Source organism: Myotis daubentonii, chromosome 8 (genome assembly GCF_963259705.1).
Source record: "Myotis daubentonii chromosome 8, mMyoDau2.1, whole genome shotgun sequence".
In the NCBI taxonomy this organism is placed as follows: Eukaryota; Metazoa; Chordata; class Mammalia; order Chiroptera; family Vespertilionidae; genus Myotis; species Myotis daubentonii.
The window spans coordinates 42,718,377-42,743,983 of record NC_081847.1 but is presented as its reverse complement, the minus strand read 5'-3'; the positions used below and the strand labels follow the sequence as shown (position 1 = coordinate 42,743,983).

The window sequence follows — 25,607 nt, the reverse complement described above, 5'->3', positions numbered from 1 at the left end:
CTGAGCCAAACCGGTCAGGGCCAAACTCCCTTTTTTATCCCTCAAAATGTATCTTAAATCCCTACAATGAAGCTCTCTCTGGTTTAAATGGAACCTAAGCAGCAAAAACACACGAGAGCTAAAACAGGCCTCACACACGTACCCAATTCTTTAGAAAGAAGCAACCGGGCTGCCCTGAGGTAGCAGCCCACTCACCTTCTCTCTGCCCCGGAACTCTAACCAATGACAAATGAAACACTTTCGGGGAGAGGGGAGGTCTCATTTTTAATGTCATTTTCATATTTGCTTCTTTTTCGTGAGAAAAGATGATGGCGAATGTCATCATCTCTGAATGTTACAGATATTTCCATCTCATGTGTTGGGTAATTTGATTTTCATAATTAATATTCAAATGTACTCAAGAGAACACAAAACTCTCAGTAATATGTGAAAAGGAAAACAAAAGTAGTCCTACTTTTTTTCATGTCTAGTCCAAAAAATATTAAGCATTTATATGCAATGAAGTTTATTGAACTTAAACACCAATCATGTCTTTTTTTAGTATCATTTTATTTAAATTCCCTCTTTATGTTTCTTCCGATTTATAAGGACTCTAAAAAAAGACGTATTTTTCCTTCCTAATCCTCCTTCCCCTGCCCCCACTGCTGACATATCTATCTGCTGATTTTCTGCTGGTATCTCCTAGGTTCCTGTCCCCCATCCACCCCGACCCCCAATCTGGTTAGGCAACTTTTCCAGGAATGAGCACAGAAGAGAACAAACATCCAGAGTTCCCGTGGTTCCCCGGGCCCCTTTAGAGCCACCACATTTGAAGCTGACATCAGCCACAAAGACAAGGAATCAAATTCTTTCTAGAACCCTCCAGGCAGTAGGGTCCTGCCCACTGCCTGCTGCTGAAATTCTTTCCAAGCACCTATCGCTTATTTCAGAGATGCGCTTCCCGCGCAGACAGCCCTGGCCATTTGGATGAGAACCCTCGGCCCCAGAAGAGCACCAGGGGGCTGGGCCCAGGGCCTTGTGCAGATCAGCGGTGACCTTCAGCACGGGTGGTGTGCCCAGGGGGTCCCAGTTCCAGATGCAAACACTACACTCAGACCGGCCGTGGGGATGGGGGCAGAGTGCCCACAAACACACTTGGCTTCCGACTCCAGCTCCACCATTTGCAGCTGTGACTTTGGGCAAAACTTGCACAACGTTTACAATAACGTCTACCTCCTGAGATTGAGGTGATGAATTATAATGCACACGACTACAATGTCTCAAAATATAGGAGGTCTCAGACTCTGCTGCTTGGTCTATAAATCATGTAACAAGGGACAGAGGTGTCCTGGTGGGAACAGGAAGACGGGGGTGGGGGGGGTGGGGGGGGCGGCGTGCGAGTCAGAGGCTAGATATTATATATAATATCTAGTGATTACTCCACTATAGGTCAATTTATAGAACATTCCATTCCCCTGCTGCCAGGTCAGGGGTGACTCAATAAAAGGCACGTCCTAAAGTTTGCCGGAGCCACCCTCTGTGCTATGAAGGTGAGGTCAGAGCCACCCTCAACAGAGAAAACCTGGCTGAGAACAAAACCATCAGGAAAAGCAGCGGAGGAGGAGGGTGGGTGGGAGAGAACTGGTACTGACACGAAGCAGGAGGCAGCTGGTTTTAATGTACGCTCTGTTACTTCCACTCTTTTCTGATTGTATCCACCAGGGAATGTGTACCCTTCACGTCAGGCCTGCGTGTGTATCCTGTGGATACACTGAGAGAATTGGGAGTGCTGGTTCTAAGTGTGTAGGCCTTTGCCATTTTGAACATATTTCCAAATTGCTAGAGGCTGTACCTACTGACACAGCCTCCAACCTCAGGTTCTTCCCACTCCTGTCAATACACGGTGCTATTAAAATCTTTTGGCAACAGGATCTTTGAAAATGGTATTTCATTAGGGTTCTGATTGCTACGTATTTTATTGTAAGTGAGGCTAACTATCTCAATGTTTAATTTACACTGGTATTTCCTGCTCCCTGAACTGTCTATTTTTAGCCTCTGATCATTTTTTCAATTAGGCTACTGGCCTTTTTATTGATTTGTAGGAGGAAATTAGCTTTCTCTGTGTTAGAAACTGGCCATATTTCCCCCGGTTTGCCCTTTTCTTAACTTTACGGTGTATTTTTGCCATGCATACCTTTTTTGGTTGTTGTTGTTAATCCTCACCTGAGGATATTTTTGAAATAATTTTTTTAGGTTATAAAGTGCTTTTGCAGACGTAGAGTATACCACGTAGAACTTGGGTACATCCAAGCTGATGAAGCAATCTTAAATGGTACCCACAAGGGCAAGGAACAGCCAGCGGTAGAGAGCAGGCCCCCGGGTGCAGTACAGGGATTCAAAGTGAACTCTATCACCCAAATGAGATACTGCGGGAAGAGCTCTCTGCCAGGAGGGTGAGAAGCTGTGGCTCAGGGTGCAGGTCATGGTGTTCACCCTCTGTTAGAAGGTGAGGCTAGAGCTGCTGTAAACAGAGAAAACCCGGCTGAGAATAGAACCAGCAAAAATAGCAGCTGAGGGGAGAGGGTGGGTGGGCAGGCGGGAGAGCACACTGAAGGATGACAGCCTGTGGCATCCGGCTAAGGATGCTCTAAGACCCAACTAAGTCCATGTCGCTGGGCTAATGTTGGCACCAAGGAAGGCCATCTCCGTACAGGCAACCTGCATCGGAAGTAGTATTATAACCAGTGGCAACACAGGTAACAGGCGTAAGCGGTCTCCAGCCAGGTCTCCCGTGGAACGGGTCCGGGGGTGGGGGTGGGGGCATGGCTTCCTCTGCAGTTGCCCAAAGACTCAGAGATGAAGGGTGTGCAGAATTTAAGCTCTGAGCAGGCACAGACCCTAACTTCCTCTCCCTGCCCAGTGCCTTCCCTAGTACATGGAACACTGTAGGGCAGTAGTTCTCAACCTTCTGGCCCTTTAAATACAGTTCCTCATGTTGTGACCCAACCATAAAATTATTTTTGTTGCTACTTCATAACTGTAATGTTGCTACTGTTATGAATTGTAATGTAAATATCTGATATGCAGGATGGTCTTAGGTGCCCCCTGTGAAAGGGTCGTCTGACCGCCAAAGGGGTTGCGACCCACAGGTTGAGAACTGCTGTTGTAGGGGCTCAAAAAATAATCTGAAAAATCAAGTGTCCTGCTGCAGCAACAGTAAGGGCCACTGCAGTCACTTCCAGACAAACTATGAGATTATTTTCAGGTCAAGTTCTGGCTGCTCTGGACCTGAAGGGATGATGAGCTGCCCTTCAATACAGTGGTTTCTGAGCATTCTTATTCTCAAACCCTATCTGACAACAGGAAAGGCTAAGCTAGAGATACATATGGCGACCTGGAAACATTTCCACAGCGTATTGTGGAGTTATAAACAAGCTAATAAGAGGATACCATGTAATTCTTATGTTGCCCTCCAAACACACACACACACACACACACACACACACACACAAACAAACACACACACAAGGTCTGGGGCTATGCTCAGAGCAACTATCTCAGGGTGGAAGGCCAACAGGGGACTTTTCTTTCTGCCCCATACATGTCTGCTGAGATCTCCACAATAAACTTGCACCATTTTCTACATCGCTTAAATACGTACATTTAAACGTAAACCAAAACACTCCCCATGTCTGCCTTTCTGCTTAGCATGCTGAAAAACTATCTCTGACGTGCTGCCCATTGGCACTGCTGCGCTTCTTTTGAGGGAAAGAAGGAACAAAATTTATCTCTCTCCCTCTCTTCAATGGACTCTCCAACTGTTTTCTTTAATACGTCTGTTATTATTTCACCCTGATTTTAGGCTCTGCTTTCAGTATTTATAACTTCATCAAGCACTGCAATATCATTTTACCATCCTCACTGCTATTAGGGATACTCTAGTACACTCTGCAAATCAAGCCTCGGATTCACCGCAAATGCCCAAGGAGATACAATGAAGCACGAGGAAGGCCAAGAGCAGGGAGAGGGAGGCTCCTGCGATCCCACAGTTACCGCCCTGTGCACTGCGCGCCTGCGGGGCTCGAGTTCTCCACCCAGAAGGAGGTAAAGGACCACCCATTCCACTCACATAGCATTTGCTGCTCAGCTAAGATGGTTTTAGGACTTGTTTGTGGATTCATCTGTTTGCTCTGGAGGTTGGCTTTTATCAGGGAGAGTTGCCTAGAGAAAATACATAGGTCCTGTATTTTGTAGTGCTTTAGCATTATCAGGGGCTGTCACAAGGACACATTATCTCATAAGAACAGGCCTGAGAATAAGTCCTAATGTTTTCACAGAAAAAAAAAAAAAACACCTCAAGCTGACAAATACTTTAATGCCTCCCCAATTTTTCTGCCCCACTGAAAGCATCCGTGGCTTTCCTCCTTTCTGGGTTTTGTCAGTATTTGCAGACATTCAGAAATGACAGCGAGAGAGAGAAGGACATTATTGCAAAATGAGTTGGTAAGGGACCCATACCATTTTCCTCCGTCGGCATTTGAACCTTCCCCTCCTCTGTTTAAATAAGTCCTTTGATACAATATACCCACCAAGGCAGACTACCCACAAAGACTCGTGGCTCCTCCCCCTGTCCCCAGTGGAATTTTGTCCAAAAAACCTCAAGCACACCTGAGAGAAAAGTAGCCAATATTGCCTTAAAAATATTTTTAATAAAATCTAAAATAAAAAAAAAATTTGAATTGTGGCTGCTACTGTACTTCAAGGGTCTCTATCATCAATCTAAAAAGTAATGCTGTCTGCATGCATCATTACAAATTTAGCTACAGGGAAAAGATGACAGGAAAAAAATTCAAAACTCTCATCTTTTCTGAGTCTGTTTTTCATGTCAAGACTGCTTCATTTACTTCTCTTGCAGTACTCAGAACTCCCACAACCTCAGAGAGAACCATATGTAAAGTGTTGTTTTTTTAAATTCCAAAGCCAAATACAAATATGTTTGAGACAATCCACACCTGTTTCCCATCATTTGCATGGATATAGGCAACTGTTTATAATATTTGTTTTTCTATATGAGGAATATCAGTCTGGAAATTCCTCTCTTAAAGAAGACTTAAAGAGTGTTAAAGTTCTGATCCACAAAAATGTGAAACTAGCCCAGCCAGGTGTGGCCCAGTGGTTGAGCTTCGACCCAGGAACCAAGAGGTCACCGGTTTGATTCCAGGTCAGGGCACATGCCTGGGTTTCGGGCTCGATCCCCAGTGTAGGGAGTGCAGGAGGCAGCAAATCAATGATTCTCTCTCATCATTCATGTTTCTATCTCTCTCTCCCTGACCCTTCTTCTCTCTGAAATCAATAAAAATATATTTTTTAAAAATGTGAAACTAAAAGTGTACTACTGTTCATTTTGTCTGTGGGACCACACTGGAAATAAAGAATTCCATTTATTCCCAACATCAGTTAATGATTCCTTTGTAGTCCATGGCATTTTATGTTGATGACTCTACAAGTTTAGAAAATTATTGGGCAAAGAAATGGAACTGAAAGGGGGAAATACATGTATGCTATGTATTATCTACTTTATTTTTATTCATTATTTATTTTACTTTTTAATTAAGTTTACTGGGGTGACATTGGTTAATAATACTATGTAGGTTTCAGATATACATTCCTTTGAAATATGATCTGTATATTGCATGGTGTGCCCACCACCCAAAGTGAAATCATTTTTCATCACCATGTATTTGGCCCCCTTTACCTTTGACTACCCACCCCCCACCCTCCTTCCCTCTGGTAACCACCATACTGTTGTCTGTGTCTCTGAGTTTCAGTTTTATATCCCACATATGAGTGAAATCATATGGTTCTTAGTTTTTCCTGACTTATTTCACTTAATATTCTCAAGATCCATCCATGTTGTCACAAGTGGTAGTATTTCATCTTTTCTCATTGCTGAGTAGTACTGCATTGTATACAGGTACCACATCTTCTTTATCCAATCATCTGTCAAAGGACAGCTGGGTTGTTTCCCTGTATTGGCCATTGTGAAAAATGCTGCAATGAACATAGGGATGCATATATCTTTGCAAATAAATGTTTTCAGATTTTTCAGGTAGATACCCAGAATTGCTGAGTCATATGGTAACTTTATTCTTAATTTTTTGAAGAACCTCCACGCTGTTTTCCATAGTGGCTGTACTGGTTTAGATTCCCTCCAGTAGTGAATGAGGGTTCCTTTTTCTCTACAACCACCCCCCCCCCAACACTTTTTACTTGTCTTGTTAGTAAAAGCCATTCTAACAGGTGTGAGGTGGTATTTCCTTGTAGTATTTTTTTTAATGTTTTTATTTATTTTTTAAGGAGAAAGGAAGGGAGAGAGAGATGGAAACATTGACGAGAAACATCAACCGGCTGCTTCCTGGACACCTCTTACTGGGCATCAAGCCTATAAACCGGGCAAGTGCCCTAACCAGGAATCAAACCCAGGAACCTCTTGGTTCATGGGTTGACGCTCAACCACTGAACCACACAGGCCAGGCTCATTGTAGTTTTTATATGCATTTCCCTAATGAAAGAAAAAATAGACCCTGTATTTATACAGTGTTTTGGCATTATCAGAGGGTGTCACAAGGAAACATTATCTCATAAGAACAGTCCTAACAGCCCTGAGAATAAGTCCTAATGTCTCAAACAGGAAGAAAAAAAAAATACCAAGTGAAGTTGAGCATCTTTTCATATGTCTGTTGGCCATTTGTACATCTTCTTGGGAGAAATGCCTGTTCAAATCATCTGCCCAGTTTTTAGTTGGGTTGTTTGTTTGGTGTTGAGTTGTATGCGTTCTTTAGTACAGTCTACTTTAAAACTCTGCAAAAAGTAGGAACTGCTTAAAGTAAAAGCGTTCTTTCCTCTGCATAACTGTCACTATTTGGGAAGGATTTAAGCATCTGCCAAAACAAACATAATGTAAATTTTTAAAAAAATTTAATTTATTTTTAAAAAAAGAACTTAAAGGATTATTAGATTTGAATATTATTTTTACAATCCAGAACAAAAACGCATCTGATGATCTGACCACCAGAGGGAGCTATAACTCCCCCGAATACACCTCAGTGGAGCCACTCCTGGAGCCTTCTTGTTAGGATGCCTATAATTCCTCCCCTCCAGTGAACTTACATGGACAGAGGGGTTAAGGGTGAGGCATCCCCTGAAGTTAAAGATGTTGTGGTAAGTGGGAAGTTGGAAGGAGCTAGAAATAATGTGGTATGTGCTAGTAGAGAATTTTTATATTATTAAAATTTATAACCTACATATTGTAAAAAATGAGGGTCATAAAGATACATACAGAACAATAAAATAAACAAGAATAAAATGCGAGGGTAAGAAAATATGGGCATTCATAAATCACTGGTAGAGTACAAAAGCAGGGAAAATAAATTCAGCCAAGTGGCAGGGAGGGTGCCAAGAGGCATGGGATTGTGCATTTAAAAGGGGTGGGCAGGGTAAAAGCAGTCACGGATTGGGTGGCCCTGGGCCAATGTGGGATGACAGTGGGGCACAAGGCTGAAGATCTAGCAGAGGAAAATCCCAACACCATACTATGCATGAGCGACCTCAGACAGATGCAAAGGGTGAGCGAACAAAGCCAGTCCCCCACACCTGGACAAGGTGGGTGCAGAGGCAGGGAAACCTGCCTCGGGAGATCTCACAAATGAAAACAACTCAGTTGTGCAGAAGGGGAGCTGGTGGTCGTTCTGGGGACCAGCAAAGGCCCAGAGGAGGAAGAGCGTAACCTCTGCAGGTGTACAGGGCTGAGCATGAGGGACGCCACGCCCAGGAGATGCACGGGAGGGCACTCGTGTTAAGGAGCCAGGACCTTGATCTGAGGCAGTGAGTGATGGCTGAACGGTAGCAGAATATAGTCTATGTTTGAGAGAGAGAATTCTGTATGTATATATGCGGAGGGCCTGGGAGGAGAGGGCAGATGTGAACAGGATTTGGGAAGTCCTCTATAGAGACACTGAGACCAGGTGTGGGCGGAGGTATGAGAGAAACAAGGATAACTCTTGGGTTCCTAGCTGGGACGCCTGGATAGACAGTGGAGGCACCAGCTGAGACAGATATTTCCAGAGAAAGAACAGTTTCAAATACTTTGACATCCAGGCTAAGAAACTGTGAAAGGGCCAACGAAGATCCTGAGTTGTGTGGTCTCACTAGTCATTCAAACCTCATTTCCAGGCCACAGTGGTTTGACAATTTTTTTAATAACACAGAGAAAATGAAATCACACTACAGGGAGCCAGTAACCCACTCTGGAAGAAATTTGAACATTTCTCTTTTACTGTCCAGGCTGTCTAGATAACATCTAAAATCACTTGGACAAAATTAAAGGCAATGGTGGTAATGAACTCCCAAGTCAGGACGAGAGAGAGAGAGAGAGAGAGAGAGAGAGAGAGAGAGAGCGCAATATACAACCAATAGTATTTTCTTGCTAGCAAAAAGGAAAGAAACTAAAGTCATAAGATTCATCCATTTTTATTTTTCAACAAGTTACCCCCAAACTTGAAATATATCTTTCAAATGCATCTCTTCTTTCCCACCATGAATGCCCAATTTCAAGCATCTAAATATAACAGTGACTCAAAACAGTAATCAGTTCTTCAACGAGGGAAGCAAACAATGGACCTACAACAATGAAGGCCAGAAATGCCACCAGCCCTTGAAGCATGTCTGCCACCCATTCCTCTCTGTGCCAGAAGGAAGGGGAGCACACTCATTTTGAGGCGGGCATATTTCACATCACTTGTGTTAGTACAATACAGTAGGAATGCCAGTCCTCTTTTTTTTTTCATCCTTATCCGAGGACATTTTCATTGATATTTAGAGAGAGGGAAAGGGGAGAAAGGGAGGGAGAGAGAAACATCCATGTGTGAGAGAGAGACAAACATTGGTGGGCCTCCTCCAGAAGGCGCTATGACTAGGGCTGGGGATTGAACCAGCAACCCAGGTAGCGCCCTGACTTGAAATCGAACCCACAACCCTTCGGTGCATAGAATGATGTTCCCACCAACTGAGCCACACCAGCCAGGGTGCCAGTCCTTTGAGTAGTTCACTGAGAAAGTTACACATTGCAGATTCCTTATTAAATATGACTTGCACTAAGGTCATAGCCTAAGAAATAGTCAGTAGAGAAAACAGGCAATATTTTCATTGTAATGCACCAATTTAAAGTACTGTCTGCATCTGCTTGTATGCTTACAAATTCAATCTTATTGATTCATGTGTACCTATATAAAGCAGTGAGAATCATTTTCTCTAAGACGAAACATTTACAGTTTATTTATTTGTAGACTTTACAATACACAGTGCATCTGTAAGAAAGTGTCATAAGCTATGGTATATTGTAAGCATGCTGCCCTTGAAGAGAAAAGAAAAACATAAAAAGCTATTGTAATATCTAGGAACCCACTCCTCCCTCCCCTAAAAAGTCAGTACTGGCTGAATTCCTGTCTGTCACTGACCAACCAGCAGCTCAATGAAATAGTTTAATCTGGAAATCCTGACCAAATGATACTGGCACTCCCAGATCCAAATGTGTATGTTGCAGAGAATCAGTAGCTCACACCCTTTGAGGGTGGCACACGATGGCCCATGGGCCACTGGCAAACAGCCACACTCCGTTTATATACCGTCCTGGCTGCTCTTGCACTATCTCAGAGCCCATAAGTCCTGCAAAGCCTCAGCTATTTACTCTCTGGCCCTTTATAGAGCAAGTTTGCTGGCCCTGATTTAGATGAATCCCCGCAGCACTTGAGAAAGGTAGTATTTACCGTTTCAAACCTGCCAGCTCAGTTAATCCTATCAGCAGTCTTAAAGACCTTATTTTCCAGGTCCCTCCCCCAAATATAAACATGAAGTAGAAATAATTTTAGGAAATCTTTGACAGTGTTTCTTAGAACATGAAATAACATCACATAGGAGCTATGTGTCTGAGAAATAGAGTATTTGGGGCTTCCGGACACAGGAGCCCAACTGGATTCTGGGCTGTGTACTTTCCAAAGCATTATTCCCAGGGAGGAGAATATTTTCACCTTCAGTAAGGGCATTTTTATTGATGCAGATGCATAGCGAGCCCGGAGAGCATCCTTCTCAAGGCCTCCCGGAGGCCCAACGCTGAGAATGGTTGGCGAGCTACCCTTGCCCTAAACCTCAGGGAACCATTAGCAGAGAGAGAGAAGCGTCTTCCTCACTCCTCTGGTGATGAAATGACAGCAGTCCTCTGCCATCAGAACGCCAGACCGCCTGGTTGTACCTACCTGCCTCGTCTCTGAAGGCTTGGTTTTTAGCTCAATTTTTGTAAAACAGAGATTTTCTTCATCATCTTATACATTCAAAGATGTTTTCATTTCTGGCTCATCTCACACTGGCAACATTCCCTTCTTTAGACTCTTTCCTATCTCCCCCAAAAAGGAAAACAGTGGGACAAATATAGACTGCTCGCAGATAAAGCCAGAGTAAAGATATTGGGTGAGGGGTGGAGGACGGATATAGAGACCTGCAGCTAAGGAATGAAGGACAGGAAGGAGCAAGGAGCAGCAGGCAGCAGGGGGAGACAGAGGAAAGGGCTGGGGGCCCAGGACACACCAATGCCAGGCAGGAGACCCAAAGTTCACCAATCCCCAGAGGTGTCTTGGGATTTCTGCCACCACTGGCAACTGGAAGTACCCACAGCTCTTCTGCTGCTTTCTAATTTTTCCATTTTCCCAGGCTCCACTCTGATCAGATGAATAAAACTTATCAAGCATCCACCATGTGTAGAGCCATCCTCATCTTCCTGGCACATCAGATTCTCGGTCCTACAGACACAGTGACCAGAGCATCCACGTAGATGGATAAGAATGAGGGCAGGAAGGCCTACAATGCTCCTCCGCTCTCTGTCCAACCTCTGGCAGAACCAAGGCTCCGTGGTGATACCTACGCATCCACGCATCAGAGTCGAGGCAAAGGAGCGGATTCTGAATGAGGGATTCTGGTTCGCGCGACATCGGGGAATGGCAATGCGGCCTGTCTACTTCACCCCTTCATTTACCGAAACTGCAAAGACCAATTTATATGGGAGTATTTGGAAACGGACCAGATATTCCCTGCATTCTCGATTAGCCTTTTTTGTTGGCTCACAGTCATTTTCTAAATACCCATCAGTACGGCACTGGCTATGCTCAGCAGGCCGCGGGGCCTCGCCACTAACCCACTGCCCTCGGGGAAACCTGGTGGCCCAAATGGTGTGCCCTCTAGGACTGACATCTTAACAGGATGTTGCGTGCATCCAAACACTCAAAAACCAGGAGGTGAGCACACATATGTAAGATGTGTGTGTGGTTGTTCCAGAAGTAGAAGAGGTTTTCATTTGGGAGGAGAGGGTGAATATTCTTTAACATCATTTCAGGGTTTTGGGGAGGGGAGGAGTACAATCAGAATAGTCTGAGAGTTAAGTTCTCTGGGGCTCTCTCTCAGGAGTAATTGCATGAGCTCCTCGGTGCAGGGATTGGAAGACAAGTACTTCTGGGCTCCCAGACCATTAGTGTAGATGTGATTCTTACAACACCCTGGGTAGCAAGGGCTGCTCAATTAAGCCTCCATAGATTTGCAAGGAGCCTGCAGAGCATGAACACTGTCCCAGCAGAGGGGAAGGTGCTCGGCCCAACCTACGTGGGAGAGGGTGCTGTGGGGAAGGCAGGCAGAGAGCAGCTCTGCAAGCCAAAGGCCACCCAGTGCAGGGGTCAAAACCAAATTCCCGCCCCACCCCCTCAGGGCCATGTCAGTTGGGGAGGCAGCCACATGGAGCCAGGAGGTGTGGGGTCTCCGGCTCCATAGAAAAGGCATATCCAGCAGACACCTCCAGCCACGTGACCTTGCAAGGATGCAGGCCCAGTGTGTCTACATTGCTGAGATTTTCCAGAAACCTGGGAATCTGGATATTTCATAGGAAATCTCCTACATGTTGGCTCATGATTTCTCTCTGTTTTAGTGCTCCATGGGCTAAATAAACACCTGTTGGCTCAGTCTAGTTCCTGGGGACCCACAGTTTTCCAACTCTGGCTTCAGAGTGTCTTAGAAGTGCTCCCAAATTAGTGAGGGGACTCTCAAGTCTCAAGGGTTCTCTATTAGTTAAAGGAGACTTATTCTGTGCAATGTTTTCAAAAAGGGTGAGGAAAGAAGCCACAATTTCTAATCCTTTGGGAGAAAAAGTACATTAATATTTAAAATTTCCATGTGTATAGTGGATAGCCAAAACATCACCTCACTCACTTCTTGCTTGGGGCAGGGGGTAGATATAACTTAACAGTGAAGGGAACAGATGGACCCCACATTACCCCAGGGATCAAGTTCAGCACCACTGATTAAGGGGCGACCAGACACTGTGTCCCTCTCCTGAGCAGACAGCATCCCCATTCCTGTCCCCAGTGTTTAAACTGAATTTGGTCAAGGCTTCAGATCCAACTTGTAATATACAGGAACCCCAGGAGAAACAAGAGCACATTCCATGAAACCACAGGAAACAAATCAGATGTGATGAGTGAGACAACCTACTGACAGTTCAACATCATGTAAAAGGGGGAGACAACTGCTCTAGATTAACAGGGTCTTAAGAGACCTACCAACTAAATGCAATACAAGATTCTCAATTGAATTCACATGTAAACAGGCCAATTGTAAAAGGCATTTTAGGGGCAGTTGGGGAAACTCAGATAATGGGCTGGGTAATAGAGTCCATTACGCCATTACTGATCATTTAGTGAAAATTGTATTGTGGTTACATAGGAATACGTTCTTGTTTTTTCAGAGATGCAGGCTGAGTATTTAGGGGCTAAATGTCATAATGTCTGTAATTCATTTTTGAATACTTCAGCAAGAAGCAAATGCAGAAAAATGTTAACAACTGAAATCTAGACAACAGGATGGAGGCGAGCTGGTGCCACGGAGCCGAGCTGATGCCACGGAGCCATCGCCACTCGGCGTGCAGCCTCCATCAGCCTCCATCGCTCACTACAGAGGGACTTCTTGCCTCGTCCCTCCAATGTCCTTGAGGCTGTGTGTGTTTTAAATTTCAAATCACCAGCTGCCAACAGAAAAAATGATAGCAACCCAACCAGGTATAATTTGATGCTGAAAACCCAACATACAAAATAAAGAAGCAACTGTGAAGTGAGCGCCCTGGAACCTTCTGCATGAAATTCTAGAGTTGGTGAGTCGTAGCCAGCCTTGCTCAATGTGAAAAAGCAGCTTGACTGTCGCAAATGCATTCATTCTCAGTCACCTAAATGAAGGCTGCTCATAACTGAGGAAAATGGGGGGGGGGGGGCGAGGGGGAGAGCAAGAACTTGTATTAAAATGACCCTATTCAGTTAACTGTTTAGGCACAAGGTTAAATGTCTTGAGATACAAGCATAACTGAAAAAGAATTAAGCTTGAAACTCAAACAGATATTCTACGCATTTTTAAAAAAAAATTTTTAATCTTATTTAGCAAAGTACATCTATTCTAAATCTAATGCCTGATGATACAATTCTAAGAACTTGGTCAGCTGCCGTCAAATACACTGGCCAGTTCTTTAAATCTGCTTTAAAAAAGTAAAACAGTCATCAAATCTCAGGTTTTAGAAGGACCCGCACAGTCACCTAGACCAGCAGTCACCAACCGGTGGTCCGTGGACCACTGGGGGTCCGTGAGGTCCTAAAGGTTGGCGACCGCTGATCTAGACCAACAGCCCATCCAAGGCTGGACTTTGTCATTCAAGAACAGTATTAACCTAGCACTGGAAAGAACACTGATAAATCTGGATCCTTCGGTTCCAGCACTCACTATAGAGCTGTTTCTTCTTGGGCTGATGACAATCCTTCTGAACCTCAATATTCTCACCTAGAAAAGGGAGGTGAGACCCTCCTCACAGAGCTTGGGCGGTATCAGTGGCACTGTCACGTTCCCCACTGTGCCAGCTATCCCGGAAGCACTCCAAACAGCCTGAAAATAACTTGTACTAATACCTCGCTCAGTTCACAGCTCTATAACTTACTAGAGGTAGAGCCTTTACAACTCAGCTAATCTTTTATATCCCAGATTCCTTATGGGCAAAGTGGGGGGAACAATAGTACCTGCTGCATAAAACAGCTGGGAGAATCAAATGAGCTCCTGTGTAAATAGCTCAAACCGTGCCGGGCACATGGAGGCATTCAATAAACATGAGCCCCTCCTTCCTCGCACCCCATTTTAAGAAAGCATACTCTAAGGAAAATAGAGGGTCCTCAAAACATTAAAAATATTACCGCCCTAACCAGCTTGGCTCAGTGGATAGAGTGTCGGCCTGCGGACTCAAGGGTCCCAGGTTCGATTCCAGTCAAGGGCATGTACCTTGGTTGCAGGCACATCCCCAGTAGGGAGTGTGCAGGAGGCAGCTGATCGATGTTTCTCTCTCATCGATGTTTCTAACTCTCTGTCCCTCTTCCTTCCTCTCTGTGAAAACTCAATAAAATATATATTTTTTTAAAAAATAGAATTACCTTACGTCCCAGCAATTCTACTTCTGGGTATTTATCTGAAAAATCCAAAACACTACAGTGGGGCCTTGACTTACGAGTTTAATTCGTTCTGAGACCGAGCTTAAGGAGCTCGTTAACTCATATTACTCTATCAACTCAATGCAAAAAATCGGCCGAGAGACAGCTGGTATCTCAAAAAACTCATTAGTCGGGACACTCGTAAGTCAAGGCCCCACTGTAATTTGAAAAGATATATAGAATGTCCCCAAAAATGTACTCACATGCTTTGAATAAAGGCAGTGTTTATTAAAATACATTTCATTTTCAAAACTAAGCTATCAGCTATTAAAGTGTGTATACATTTTTGAGACACCCTGTAAGCACCTCTATGTTCACTACAGCATTATTTACGATAGCCAACATATGGAAGCAACCTAAGTTATTTATCGTTAGATGAATGGATAAAAAAGATATGGTACATATACACAATGGAATATTATTCAGCCATCACAAAGGAATGAAATCTTGCCATCTGCAACAACATGGATGAACCTAGAGTATTATGCTAAGTCACACAGAGAAAGACAAATACCATATGATTTCACTTATATGTAGAATCTAAAAAAATAAATAAATAAATAACTCATAGATACAGAAAAACTAATGGTTACCAGATGGGAGGTGGGTTGGAGAGCTGGGTGAAAAAGGTGTTAAACATACATACAAATTGGTAGTCACAACATAGTCACAGGGGTGTAAAGTAGAGTGCAGGGAATACAGTCAATAATACTGTAATAATTACGTATGGTGTCAGATGGACACTAGACTTACTGGAGTGAACACTTCCTAAGTTACATAAGTGTCTAATCACAATGTTGTACATCTGAAACTAATATAATATTGTATGTCAACTATAATTTAAAAATTTTAAGAAGAAAGAAAGCATGATTTATTTATCCCAAACTGTACACCTCTTTGTGGCCAAACACCAGGACTCATCCCCGCCACAACAGTTTCCCCTATAAATCTAGATGTCCTGCTGACCCTGACTATAACTGCTGGTGAGGTTCCTGACCAAGGCCTCACTTCTCCTGTGTGCAATGACAGCTGGGCTGACCAGGGGTCTTGACCTTCCATTGCAGCCACAGCCAGGCCTCAGGCAGCCCATGGAGAAGTTTCTGATTGAACCATCACAAGAGAGTGTGTTCCTTCTGTGGGGTTTGACACCGTAATTTTGCACAGACATCAGCATCCATTGGAGATGACCCGCACCTGCCATTCTCCTGACTCCCTGAATCCTTTTCTGACACCAGCCTTTGCTCTTGCCGTCACCTCCCTTTCCTGTGCTCACCTTTTATGTCCTAGGCAGACCTCCTTCCCAGGTTTGCAGGGAGCCTTTGTGAGAATTAAAGGGAGCCCAGGATGGCAGGGTGTGGGTGAGGGAGATGCCTGATAAGCTAATGACATCTCCGTGAGAATTAGGAAGAGTGGCCTTTCCTTGGCTGGCAACCCTGTGCCACAGCCTCCCCTAATTAGATTCTGCTTATTGAATTCAAGTCCATTTATAGGGAAACTGCCAGGTGCCAAGATCTCTGGGCTTACTGACAGGAATAAGAAGGGCTGTAGCCTCTGAGCCAACCAACTCTGCTAAGGCGGGGCTGGAGGGAGGAGGAGGAAGCTCACAGAGCCACCACAGCCCAAGGACTAGAGCTGTTTTGTCCTCTCAGGCTGGATTTGATGGGGGCAGGTGGTGGGGAGCTCAGGAGGGGTGCTGCCTGCCACCTGCACTGGCCCAGAAGTGAGTCGTGCCAGAAAGGATGTGAGGAGACTCCATGCCAAGCGGAAAACATAAGCAAAGGCGAGATGGCAGATTTAGAGAACGGTGAGCTTCCAGTGCAGGGGCAGGAAAAGGAGGGAGGCCTTCTGTGTCAGACTGAGGCCCCCAAACCAGAGGGTCACTACAGGGGACAGTGCAGGGGACTCGCAGATGATCCATTGCTGTAATGAGGGGACTGCAGAGCAGCCACCCTGCGCTCCTGGTGAAACCCCACAGGGTACGCCAGGGCAGGGGCAAGTCACTGTTCTAGCACTGCCAGCTTATGTGCCCCGGGCAAGCAGCAACCTCTCTGGACTTAACCAGTTAACTGCCACGCATCCAAAATGGAAACCATCCCCACACACCACGAAATTTTGAATTTAATTTAAAAAATCCGCCACTCGCGTCTACAGATGCTTATGGCATACAAAGGGTTAAGCTTTGTCAACCATAGGACAGGAAAGCTGGACTGGGACGTCTAATGTCTCCTCTGTGTCTGAAGTTCAAAAGGTCTTTGTTCTTCAAAATCTAGTTCCAATTCTGTCCCCAGTGGCTCTAACCTCACTCTGCTACCAGTTTAACATGTAACGCAGCACACTGCAGAGGGCCAACAGGAACAAAAAGATCCCACATGAATACCGGGTGCAAAACTCTAAATAAAAAAAGCTGAGACACCAGAAAGATCGGCTGTTTCCCTGCTAGAAGTCACCAAATGCCTCCAAATTACAAAATCTCTTCATTCAGACTGTCTATGCCAAGGAATTATGCAGGTTTCTTAGGAACAAAATGACACTTGCATTCTTCCCTAAACTAGGAATATTTTTTTAAAAAGTAATATATTAAGATAAGCACAGACTTATTCCCAAACTGTATTTTTCCACTGCAAAAAACCAGAAACATCAGAATCAATTTCCTCATGAAGTCAACCCACAGGAAGGACTAGCCTGCTGACCACTGTCATGGTCCAAGGCCTAGGGCCCTGGTGCAAACTGTGGTCCCTGGGCCAGCGCTTCAGCTTCACCAACTCAATCAGAATTTGCAGGGGGACCCAGCAATCTCTGTTTGATGAAGGCCTCCAGACAATCCTGCTGCTGAACCAAAACAGTGCTTAAGGTTAGCAAGCCAAAAAAGACTACAAAATAGAGTCAACATACCTGGCTCCAAAGATGTCTTTTTTGGCGAGATCAATTCCAGAAACAACTTTCACTCTCAGAACACGCGATTCTCCCTGTTGGAGGGGAGAAAAAAACACATTAAAATAATGGACTTCAATGGATCGCACTCTCACCCCATGTGCAAAGTCAATGATTCCTCTTCAGGCCAAAACTGAAATACAGAGCGAACCAATCCAAGCATAGGCCACTGCTCCCTACACGGAAGTTCAAAAAGCTACATTCCAGTTCAAAATTCTAATGACCCTAGAAATTCAGAGCATCCAGATGAAGTGAGCGCAAGTTTGATTCAAACTAGGTCATGCAGATCAATTATTTTTGCACTGATAGGAAGAATTTCCCAGCTGTGCCAAGAATACAACCACACACATGAAACGACCTAGATAAATGCCCAAATGCAACAAGGTAGCATAAATTTAGTAAATAATTCTTCCTTTGGGGTGTATGTATTTGTATGAGTGGCCTGAGATAGAAAGGAATTTCATGTGGTAAGGTAGTTCTTCAACATTATGATTTCAAAATGACAGTGCTGGCAAGCAAACATAATTCCTCAGTTCCAGTAAAAAGACCATCCTAAGTGGAAATCTTCCCAAATCATCTCAGAAACCATTCATTCATTCATCTGCTTATTCATGCATTCATTCCAACATTTTCTAAGCAGCTCCTCTGCATCTGGCATTGAGCTAGACCTTGAATATAGGCATGAACACACTTGTGGTCTGCTCAGTGATGAGACACCGGGCACAGGACCCGATGATGGCACCTGCCAAAGGGCATGGGTTGGAGAAGTAGTTTAGGCTAAGACATTCAGAAAAGATGAGCAGGCTCAGAAGGAGGTGGCAGGCAGAAGTCCAGGATAACTCTCAGGTCTGTAGTTTGGGTCACTAAGTGTTAACATAACTTAAAAGAGAGGGTTAACTTCAATTCAAGGAGCTTATGAAACAACCAGTTGTAAAAAAAATAAATGACTAAATTCATAAATGGGAGAGATGGGATAGACCTGGGAGTTATTCATGTAGAGTTGGTAGTTACAACTAGAAGTCAGTGGAAAGTTATCAAAGGAGAGAGAGAGAGAGAGAGAGAGAGAGAGAGAGAGAGAGAGAGAGTGTGTGTGTGTGTGTGTGTGTGTGTGTGTGTGTGTGTGTGTGTGGCGGGGTATGGCCAGAGATGAAGCCCTTCAGGACACAAGCACTAAGGAAGAAGAGATAAGTATTATGAAATTCATCTACCCCATGTTTAGTAAACACCTAGGCAGGAAAAGAAAACCTAAATGATTGTGTAGATCATGTCATGTGAAAGGGGACAAAAGCAAGGGGAAATAAAACATGAAGAGACCAGGAGGCTGAAGCTCTGTCAATCAGCCGGTGGATCTAACAGGCATACGCGCCACCAGACCCAGCGCAGTATCATTTACGTTCCAGGATTCTCCCTGCCATTCAACCACTCTCCCACCATCCAGCCTGACACAAGGCTGCTCACACACAGACACAGCAGGGCACCAGTGTGGTTCAGAGAAGCTTCTCAACCTGTGTGTGCTTACGATCACTTGCGAACGAGGCCTGCACTCCCAGGATGGAATGTGCTTGGCAGCCTTCACGAAAGGATTAAGACAAGTCAGGAATAACTACTACACACCAGAGTGTCCCCAAGTGTTTACCAAAGCCCCGGGTCCTGTGCTCCTCCCTTTGTTCCTGTAACTGCCGGACTGACTGCCCTCGCCGTTCTCTTACACACTCACCTCATGGGCCCTTGTCAAGGATTCCTTCTCAGCACAGATGTTATTCAGGGTAATATCTGGCTCTGTTCTGTCTCTCACAGCAGGCATCTCCCATGGTGAACTCAGTTACGGAACGTCACCGTGAAAGTATTTTTTTACACAAAGATCCCAATTTGGCAACACATGCGTGTAGAGTTCATGGCACACCTGGGAAACGTTTCCGGCCCATTAGTGCTCATAGCATATAAACTGAGAACCATGGGTTGAAACGAAATCCTTGTCTGCCAGCTAAGGGGTTAAAGACTTTGCTTGAGATGCAGTGAGGAATCATTCAGAAGAAGAAATGGAGGACAGGGAATGGTTGTCTGTCTCCCTGCTAAGCAGTAACTCCTGATAACCGACTCAGGCTGAGCAGCAGGGCAGTTTCCACACCTAGCCTTGCACTTGGAACTAATTTGGGGGAGACAAAGAAGGGACTGGGTTTAGGATGGAAAGCAAGATATAGTCACCAGTCACAGCAGAAAACAAGAATTCTGGTAAGAAACCATCTCTTTGTCGCGTACCCCTTGGAATTCTCAGAAATCCTGGGCAGTGCCCTATACTTTACACAAAACTGGGTAGAGGCTTGACTGAACCTTGTCTGGGTTTGAAGGAATAGGATAAGCCCAGTTAATACCTGGTTGCCTTAGGTTCACATTAACATTGGGTGAATGTTCTTACATTGGGTGGATGGAGCTACTTTCCAAAGCATATATTTTAAAGTCAGCAAACATTAATAAATGAATAAAAAATAAGTGTAAGTAAAGGAATAACTAACATTTTATGGAAATTGGTTTACTCATTTAGTAATAAGCATGAGCACCAGTTCTAAGATGTAGGGATACAATAACATGGAGAAAACACGCCGCCCTACCCGTCCCACATCCTAGTGTTACTGAGAGTACATTATATAAGAGCTCTCAACTGTATCAGCAAACAAGTCAGAAGAATCTGCAGGGCACATGGAAATACAGACTGGTAATAATTTTAAGTGCTTTATTGAGCACTTAAAACATTTTGTACACACACCCTTTCATTAAACAAATCCTCACTTAGGAATCAATCCTAAGAAATAAGCACAGATACGTAAGAAACACAAACCAGAAAAAACTAGCTAAAAGGACAGTCCCCACAGCATTTTTTTTGTAAGTGAAAGAAATCTAAAAATCCCTCAAATTGGACAGCTAATTGTTTATAGCAATTCAGTGCAATGGGCTATAGTATAATCATTAGAAATGTGTGTGAATCTGCAACAACCTTCATTCATTCCACAAGTATTTACTAAGTTCCCACCATCGTGTGCCAGACTCATGACCTGGGGGGTTACGGATATGAGCAAGATGGAGTTCCAGCCTCAAGGAACCCACAATCTAGAAGACAGACAAACAGAATATAAATACACAATGCAAACAAACAAGCAGGGTAATTTCTGAAGCTGGTAAGTGCTTTGATGACACGATGACAGTTAAATATAAGCAACTAAGTAGAGGGAAAGGGGGAGGCTATTTTTTTTTAATATATTTTATTGATTTTTTACAGAGAGGAAAGGAGAGGAATAGAGAGTTAAAAAAAACGATGAGAGAGAAACATCAATCAGCTGCCTCCTGCACACCCCCTACTGGGGATGTACCCACAACCAAGGTACATGCCCTTGACCAGAATCGAACCTAGGACCCTTGAGTACGCAGGCCGACGCTCTATCCACTGAGCCAAACCGGTTAGGGCAGGGGGAGGCTATTTATAACTGGTGGTCAGGAAAGGCCTCTTTGGAGAGGAGACAGTTGAGCTGAAACCTGAAGGAGATAGAAGGTGGTCATGAGGGAGGGCAGGTCATGCAGGAGTGCCAGCAAGTCCCAAGGCCTACGGGTGGGGGGCGGGGGGGAATCTGGCCCTACAGGGGGAGGCCAGCATGGCACAGTGGGGCCAGAGATGCGAGGCCAGCCTCACTTGATAGAGGGTGGGCATTATTACAACACACCCCCTCTCCCCAATGCCCCCTTGGAAAGTTTCAAGCAGGGGACTGACAAAATTTGACTTAAGTTTTTTTTTTTAATTAAATCTTTATTGTTCAAATTATTCCAGTTGTTCCTCTTTTTTCCCCCCATAGCTCCCCTCCACCCGGTCCCCATCCCACCTTCTGCCCTTACCCCGCCCCACCCACTGTCCTCATCCATAGCTGTACAATTTTTGTCCAGTCTCTTCCCGCACCCCCATATCCCTTTCCCCCTGAGAATAGTCAGTCCACTCCATTTCCATGCCCCTGATTCTATTATAATCACCAGTGTATTCTGTTCATCAGATTATTTATTCACTTGATTTTTAGATTCACTTGTTGATAGATGTGTATTTGTTGTTCATAATTTGTATCTTTACCTTTTTCTTCTTCCTCTTCTTAAAGCAGGGGTCCTCAAACTTTTTAAACAGGGGGCTAGTTCACTGTCCCTCAGACCGTTGGAGTGCCGGACTATAGTTTTAAAAAAAACTATGAACAAATTCCTATGCACACTGCACATATCTTATTTTGAAGTAAAAAAACAAAATGGGAACAAATACAATTTGTATTTGCATGTGGCCCGCAGGCCGTATTTTGAGAACCCCTGTCTTAAAGGTTACCTTTCAGCATTTCATATAATACTGGTTTGGTGGTGATGAACTCCTTTAGCTTTTTCTTATCTGTGAAGCTCTTTATTTGACCTTCAATTCTGAATGATAGCTTTGCTGGATAAAGTAATCTTGGTTGTAGGTTCTTGGTATTCATCACTTTGAATATTTCTTGCCACTCCCTTCTGGCCTGCATAGTTTCTGTTGAGAAATCAGCTGACAGTCATATGGGTACTCCCTTGTAGGTAACTGACTGTTTTTCTCTTGCTGCTTTTAAGATTCTCTCTTTGTCTTTTGCTCTTGGCATTTTAATTCTGATGTGTCTTGGTGTGGTCCTCTTTGGATTCCTTTTGTTTGGGGTTCTCTGCACTTCCTGGACTTGTAAGTCTATTTCTTTCACCAGGTAGGGGAAGTTTTCTGTCATTATTTCTTCAAAGAGGTTTTCAATATCTTGCTCTCTCTCTCTTCTTCTGGCACCCCCATAATTCGGATGTTGGTACGCTTGAAGTTGTCCCAGAGGTTCCTTATACTATTTTCATATTTTTGGATTCTTTTTTCTTTTTGTTTTTCCGGTTAGGTGTTTTTTGCTTCTTCGTATTTCAAACCTTTGACTTGATTCTTGCGATCCTCTAGTCTGCTGTTGGGAGTCTGTATAATATTCTTTATTTCAGTCAGTGTATGCTTAATTTCTAGTTGGTCCTTTTTCATAACCTCAAGGGTCTCACTAGATTTCTTGAGGGGCTCACTAAATTTATCGGCGGTTTCTAGAAAATTCTTGAAAAACTTTATAAGTGTGGTTTTGAACTCTATATCCAGTAGTTTGCTTTCCTCCATTTTTGTCATTTGTGACTTGTTTCTTTGTCTCCACATTTTTTATGCTTCCCTGTGTTGATAGAGTGGCTTTCTGTGCTAGGTGTCCTATAGGGCCCAGTGGCTCAGCCTCCCCAATTACCTGAGGTGGACACTCTTGGTGCACCCCTTTGTGAGCTTTGTGCACAGTCTTGTTGTAGTTAAGCCTTGATTGTTGTAGGTATCACTGGGAGGAATTGACCTCCAGGCCAATTGGCTGTGAGAATCAGCTGTGTCTACAGTAGGAGAACTTCTGTGCTGGAGACACCCATCTGGGGCAAGACTTGCTTCAGTGGGGCTTTGGTGCTCACTGAGTCTGCCCCCTGAGTGTGTCCCTTATGGATCTGAGGAGTTGTAATCTGGATGGTCCCACTCTGACCACTGGGTACACTGGCACTTAGATGTCTAAGGAGGTGCTAATTTAGCCTCTGCCTGAGGCTACCCAGCCGGAGGTACAAAGAGACCTGCAGATTCCTCTTCTTTGTTTGGGATTTGGAGGTACCTAGATGAGGCCCAGCTGTGAAGCAATGCAAGCTGCTGTGGGGCCTTGGGCCTTCTTTTGGTTGTCCTGGGTCTCTCTGACCCCGCTGCAGTTTGTTAGGTAATTTTAGATTGCAAAGGGCCAGGCCTTTCATATGCAAAAGCCTCTGCACACAGCTTGGGTGGGGCCAGGTCTCAGGGAATCAACAGGGCGAAGCAAACAGCTATGGCTGATCCTCAGCCCAGCCCTAAGAGGCCCCGGGGTCTCACTGTCCCGGTAATCGCTGCAAGCACCTCTGAGAGAAAGCCGCCTCAAGTTCAAATCAATGCCAGACAGTCCAGTTTCTCTCTGTACGAGTCTAGGTCCCTAGAGACTCGCCCAGAAATGGAGTTCAGAGCAGTCAGGAGCTTGTGTCTCCCTCACGATTGAAAAAAACAACAGCGTCCTCAGTTGCCAGCCCTTTCAACGTGCGCCTCCGTACCTCTGCACTTTACTTCCTCACCTCCTCTGAGTCTCAGTGTGCTTTTCTCTTCCCTTTAGTTGTAGAATTTCCACTCAGCCAGCCTTCCTGTGGTTGTGGACGATGTCCGTTTTGTCTTTTAGTTGTATTTTTGAAGTGGTTGTGCGAGGCAGCAATTTCCGGTGTTTACCTATGCGCCATCTTGGTTTCTCTCTGACTTAAGTTTTTGAAAGACCACTTTGGTTTTTTGGGAGAATGGACTCTTAAGGAATAAAAACAAAAGAGGACGACCAATTAAAAGGAGATCTGGCAAGAGATGGTTAGCTTTGCATAGGATAGAGATATGATTAGATTTAGCATACAAAAAAATGTTTGAAATAAACTATATGGTTAAGTTTCCTAAGCTTTCTATAAATGAGTTTAGAGACCAGCAAGTTGTTCAACAAGATGTCTCCCTTTTCCATTTAAACCCACAACTAGACTACATTTCCCAGCATTCCTTACAGTCATGTGGCTAGGTTCTGGCCAATAGGACATGGATGGAAATGATCTGGGCATTTTCCAGACCAGGCCAATAGACCCTCCCACTCAACATCTTTCATTCTCTCCCCATCCTCCAGCTCAATGAAGAAGATCCTGGAGGCCAAGGAGGGAAAACTCCAGGAAAGGAGTGAGTGGAACAGAGCATCCCCCCACCCCACCTGCTACCTCCACAATTACCTACTGACCTTGCCCAGACAGTGAGGTGAAAATAGACCTGTACTGTTTATTCCCACTGAAAACTGTTAACTTATCATAGTCAACATAATCTCATTTTTAAATAAATATCAATTATATGCACAGAAAAAGACCCAGAAAGCATGAAGTCAATAGCGGTTACCTCTGGGTAATGGATAACTTCTTTTCGCTTACCTGCTTTTTTCCTTCGGAAACATTATTTTTGTTTGGAAAATAAATTTTTGTAGAAACTTTAGAAAATACAGACGAAAAAAGAACAAATTAAAATCACAGGTTTAGAAAAGGAGGCTTTTGTATTTTTAAAATGAATAAACCTTGTCATGAGAAAAACAAACCTACAAGTTATATTTTAGCCAACTCACAAAGGTATAGAGCTATATATTCGGAAGACGTGAACAGGGTTCTCTTATGTAACTGTAGGCAATAGCTTGGAGATGAAAGGGAGAGAGGGGGCGCTTTATTGAGCACTTACTATTTACAAGCACCTGTTGCAGGAAATTTACTTCTCTCTGAAGTTAAGGGCAGGGAGCAGGAAAGAGAATGTTACTCTATAAAAATAGTTTTTATAAACAGGGTTCAGACATACAGCAAAAACGTCCTATCTTCGTTTCCTCCAAATAACAAGCTTTCATACAGATAAGCAGCCATCGTCATTCTGCAGGGAAACACGTGACCAGGTGTGTGACTAATTGCCCCAAGCCGAGCAACTGTATTTTCTGAAGCATTTTATTACTTTCATAAAACCTACGGATGACATTTTGGTCCCTAGTTATGAGTCCAGGAGAATTAAATATTTAACTAAGGTGGCTTATGACATTGGAAATATTATTCGGAGATAGAATGTACAACACAGAGAAAGCACAAGCACAGAAGAGGTGAGGCTGAATGACCACAGGCATCCTCATGATTTCAGTGTCTCTTCCTGTTACTATGACTCTGTTTTGCATTGTCGCTGAGTAACAGGGATGATTCTATGCACCTGACATGTGCTTTTCTTTTCCACTGAGTTTTCTAATTCTTCATCAAGTCATGAAACAAGGTGCCCAAGCCATAAATGAATGGCATGGAGGAAGTCCCACCTCGGTGGTATTCTGAAGGCTCATTTGTAAGACAGCCTGTTCAGATAGACTGTGTATAAAAGGTTACCAGATTCCCATGCCCATCCACAAAGCCTACTGCATAATCTATCCAACTGTTCCTATGGCAAAATAAATTTCAAGTTCC

At 44.1% G+C, this 25,607-nt stretch overlaps 1 protein-coding gene across 2 annotated transcripts in view; it reads right to left on the bottom strand.

The window, feature by feature from the left end:
• The window catches only part of NEDD4L (NEDD4 like E3 ubiquitin protein ligase), a 303,889-nt gene that overhangs the window by 184,786 nt on the left and 93,496 nt on the right, over positions 1–25,607 (bottom strand). For both annotated transcript variants that reach the window (XM_059706201.1, XM_059706202.1), the window contains exon 2: positions 17,481–17,554. In XM_059706201.1, the coding sequence (XP_059562184.1) occupies positions 17,481–17,554 (74 nt within the window). The remainder of the gene's footprint in view (positions 1–17,480; positions 17,555–25,607) is intronic.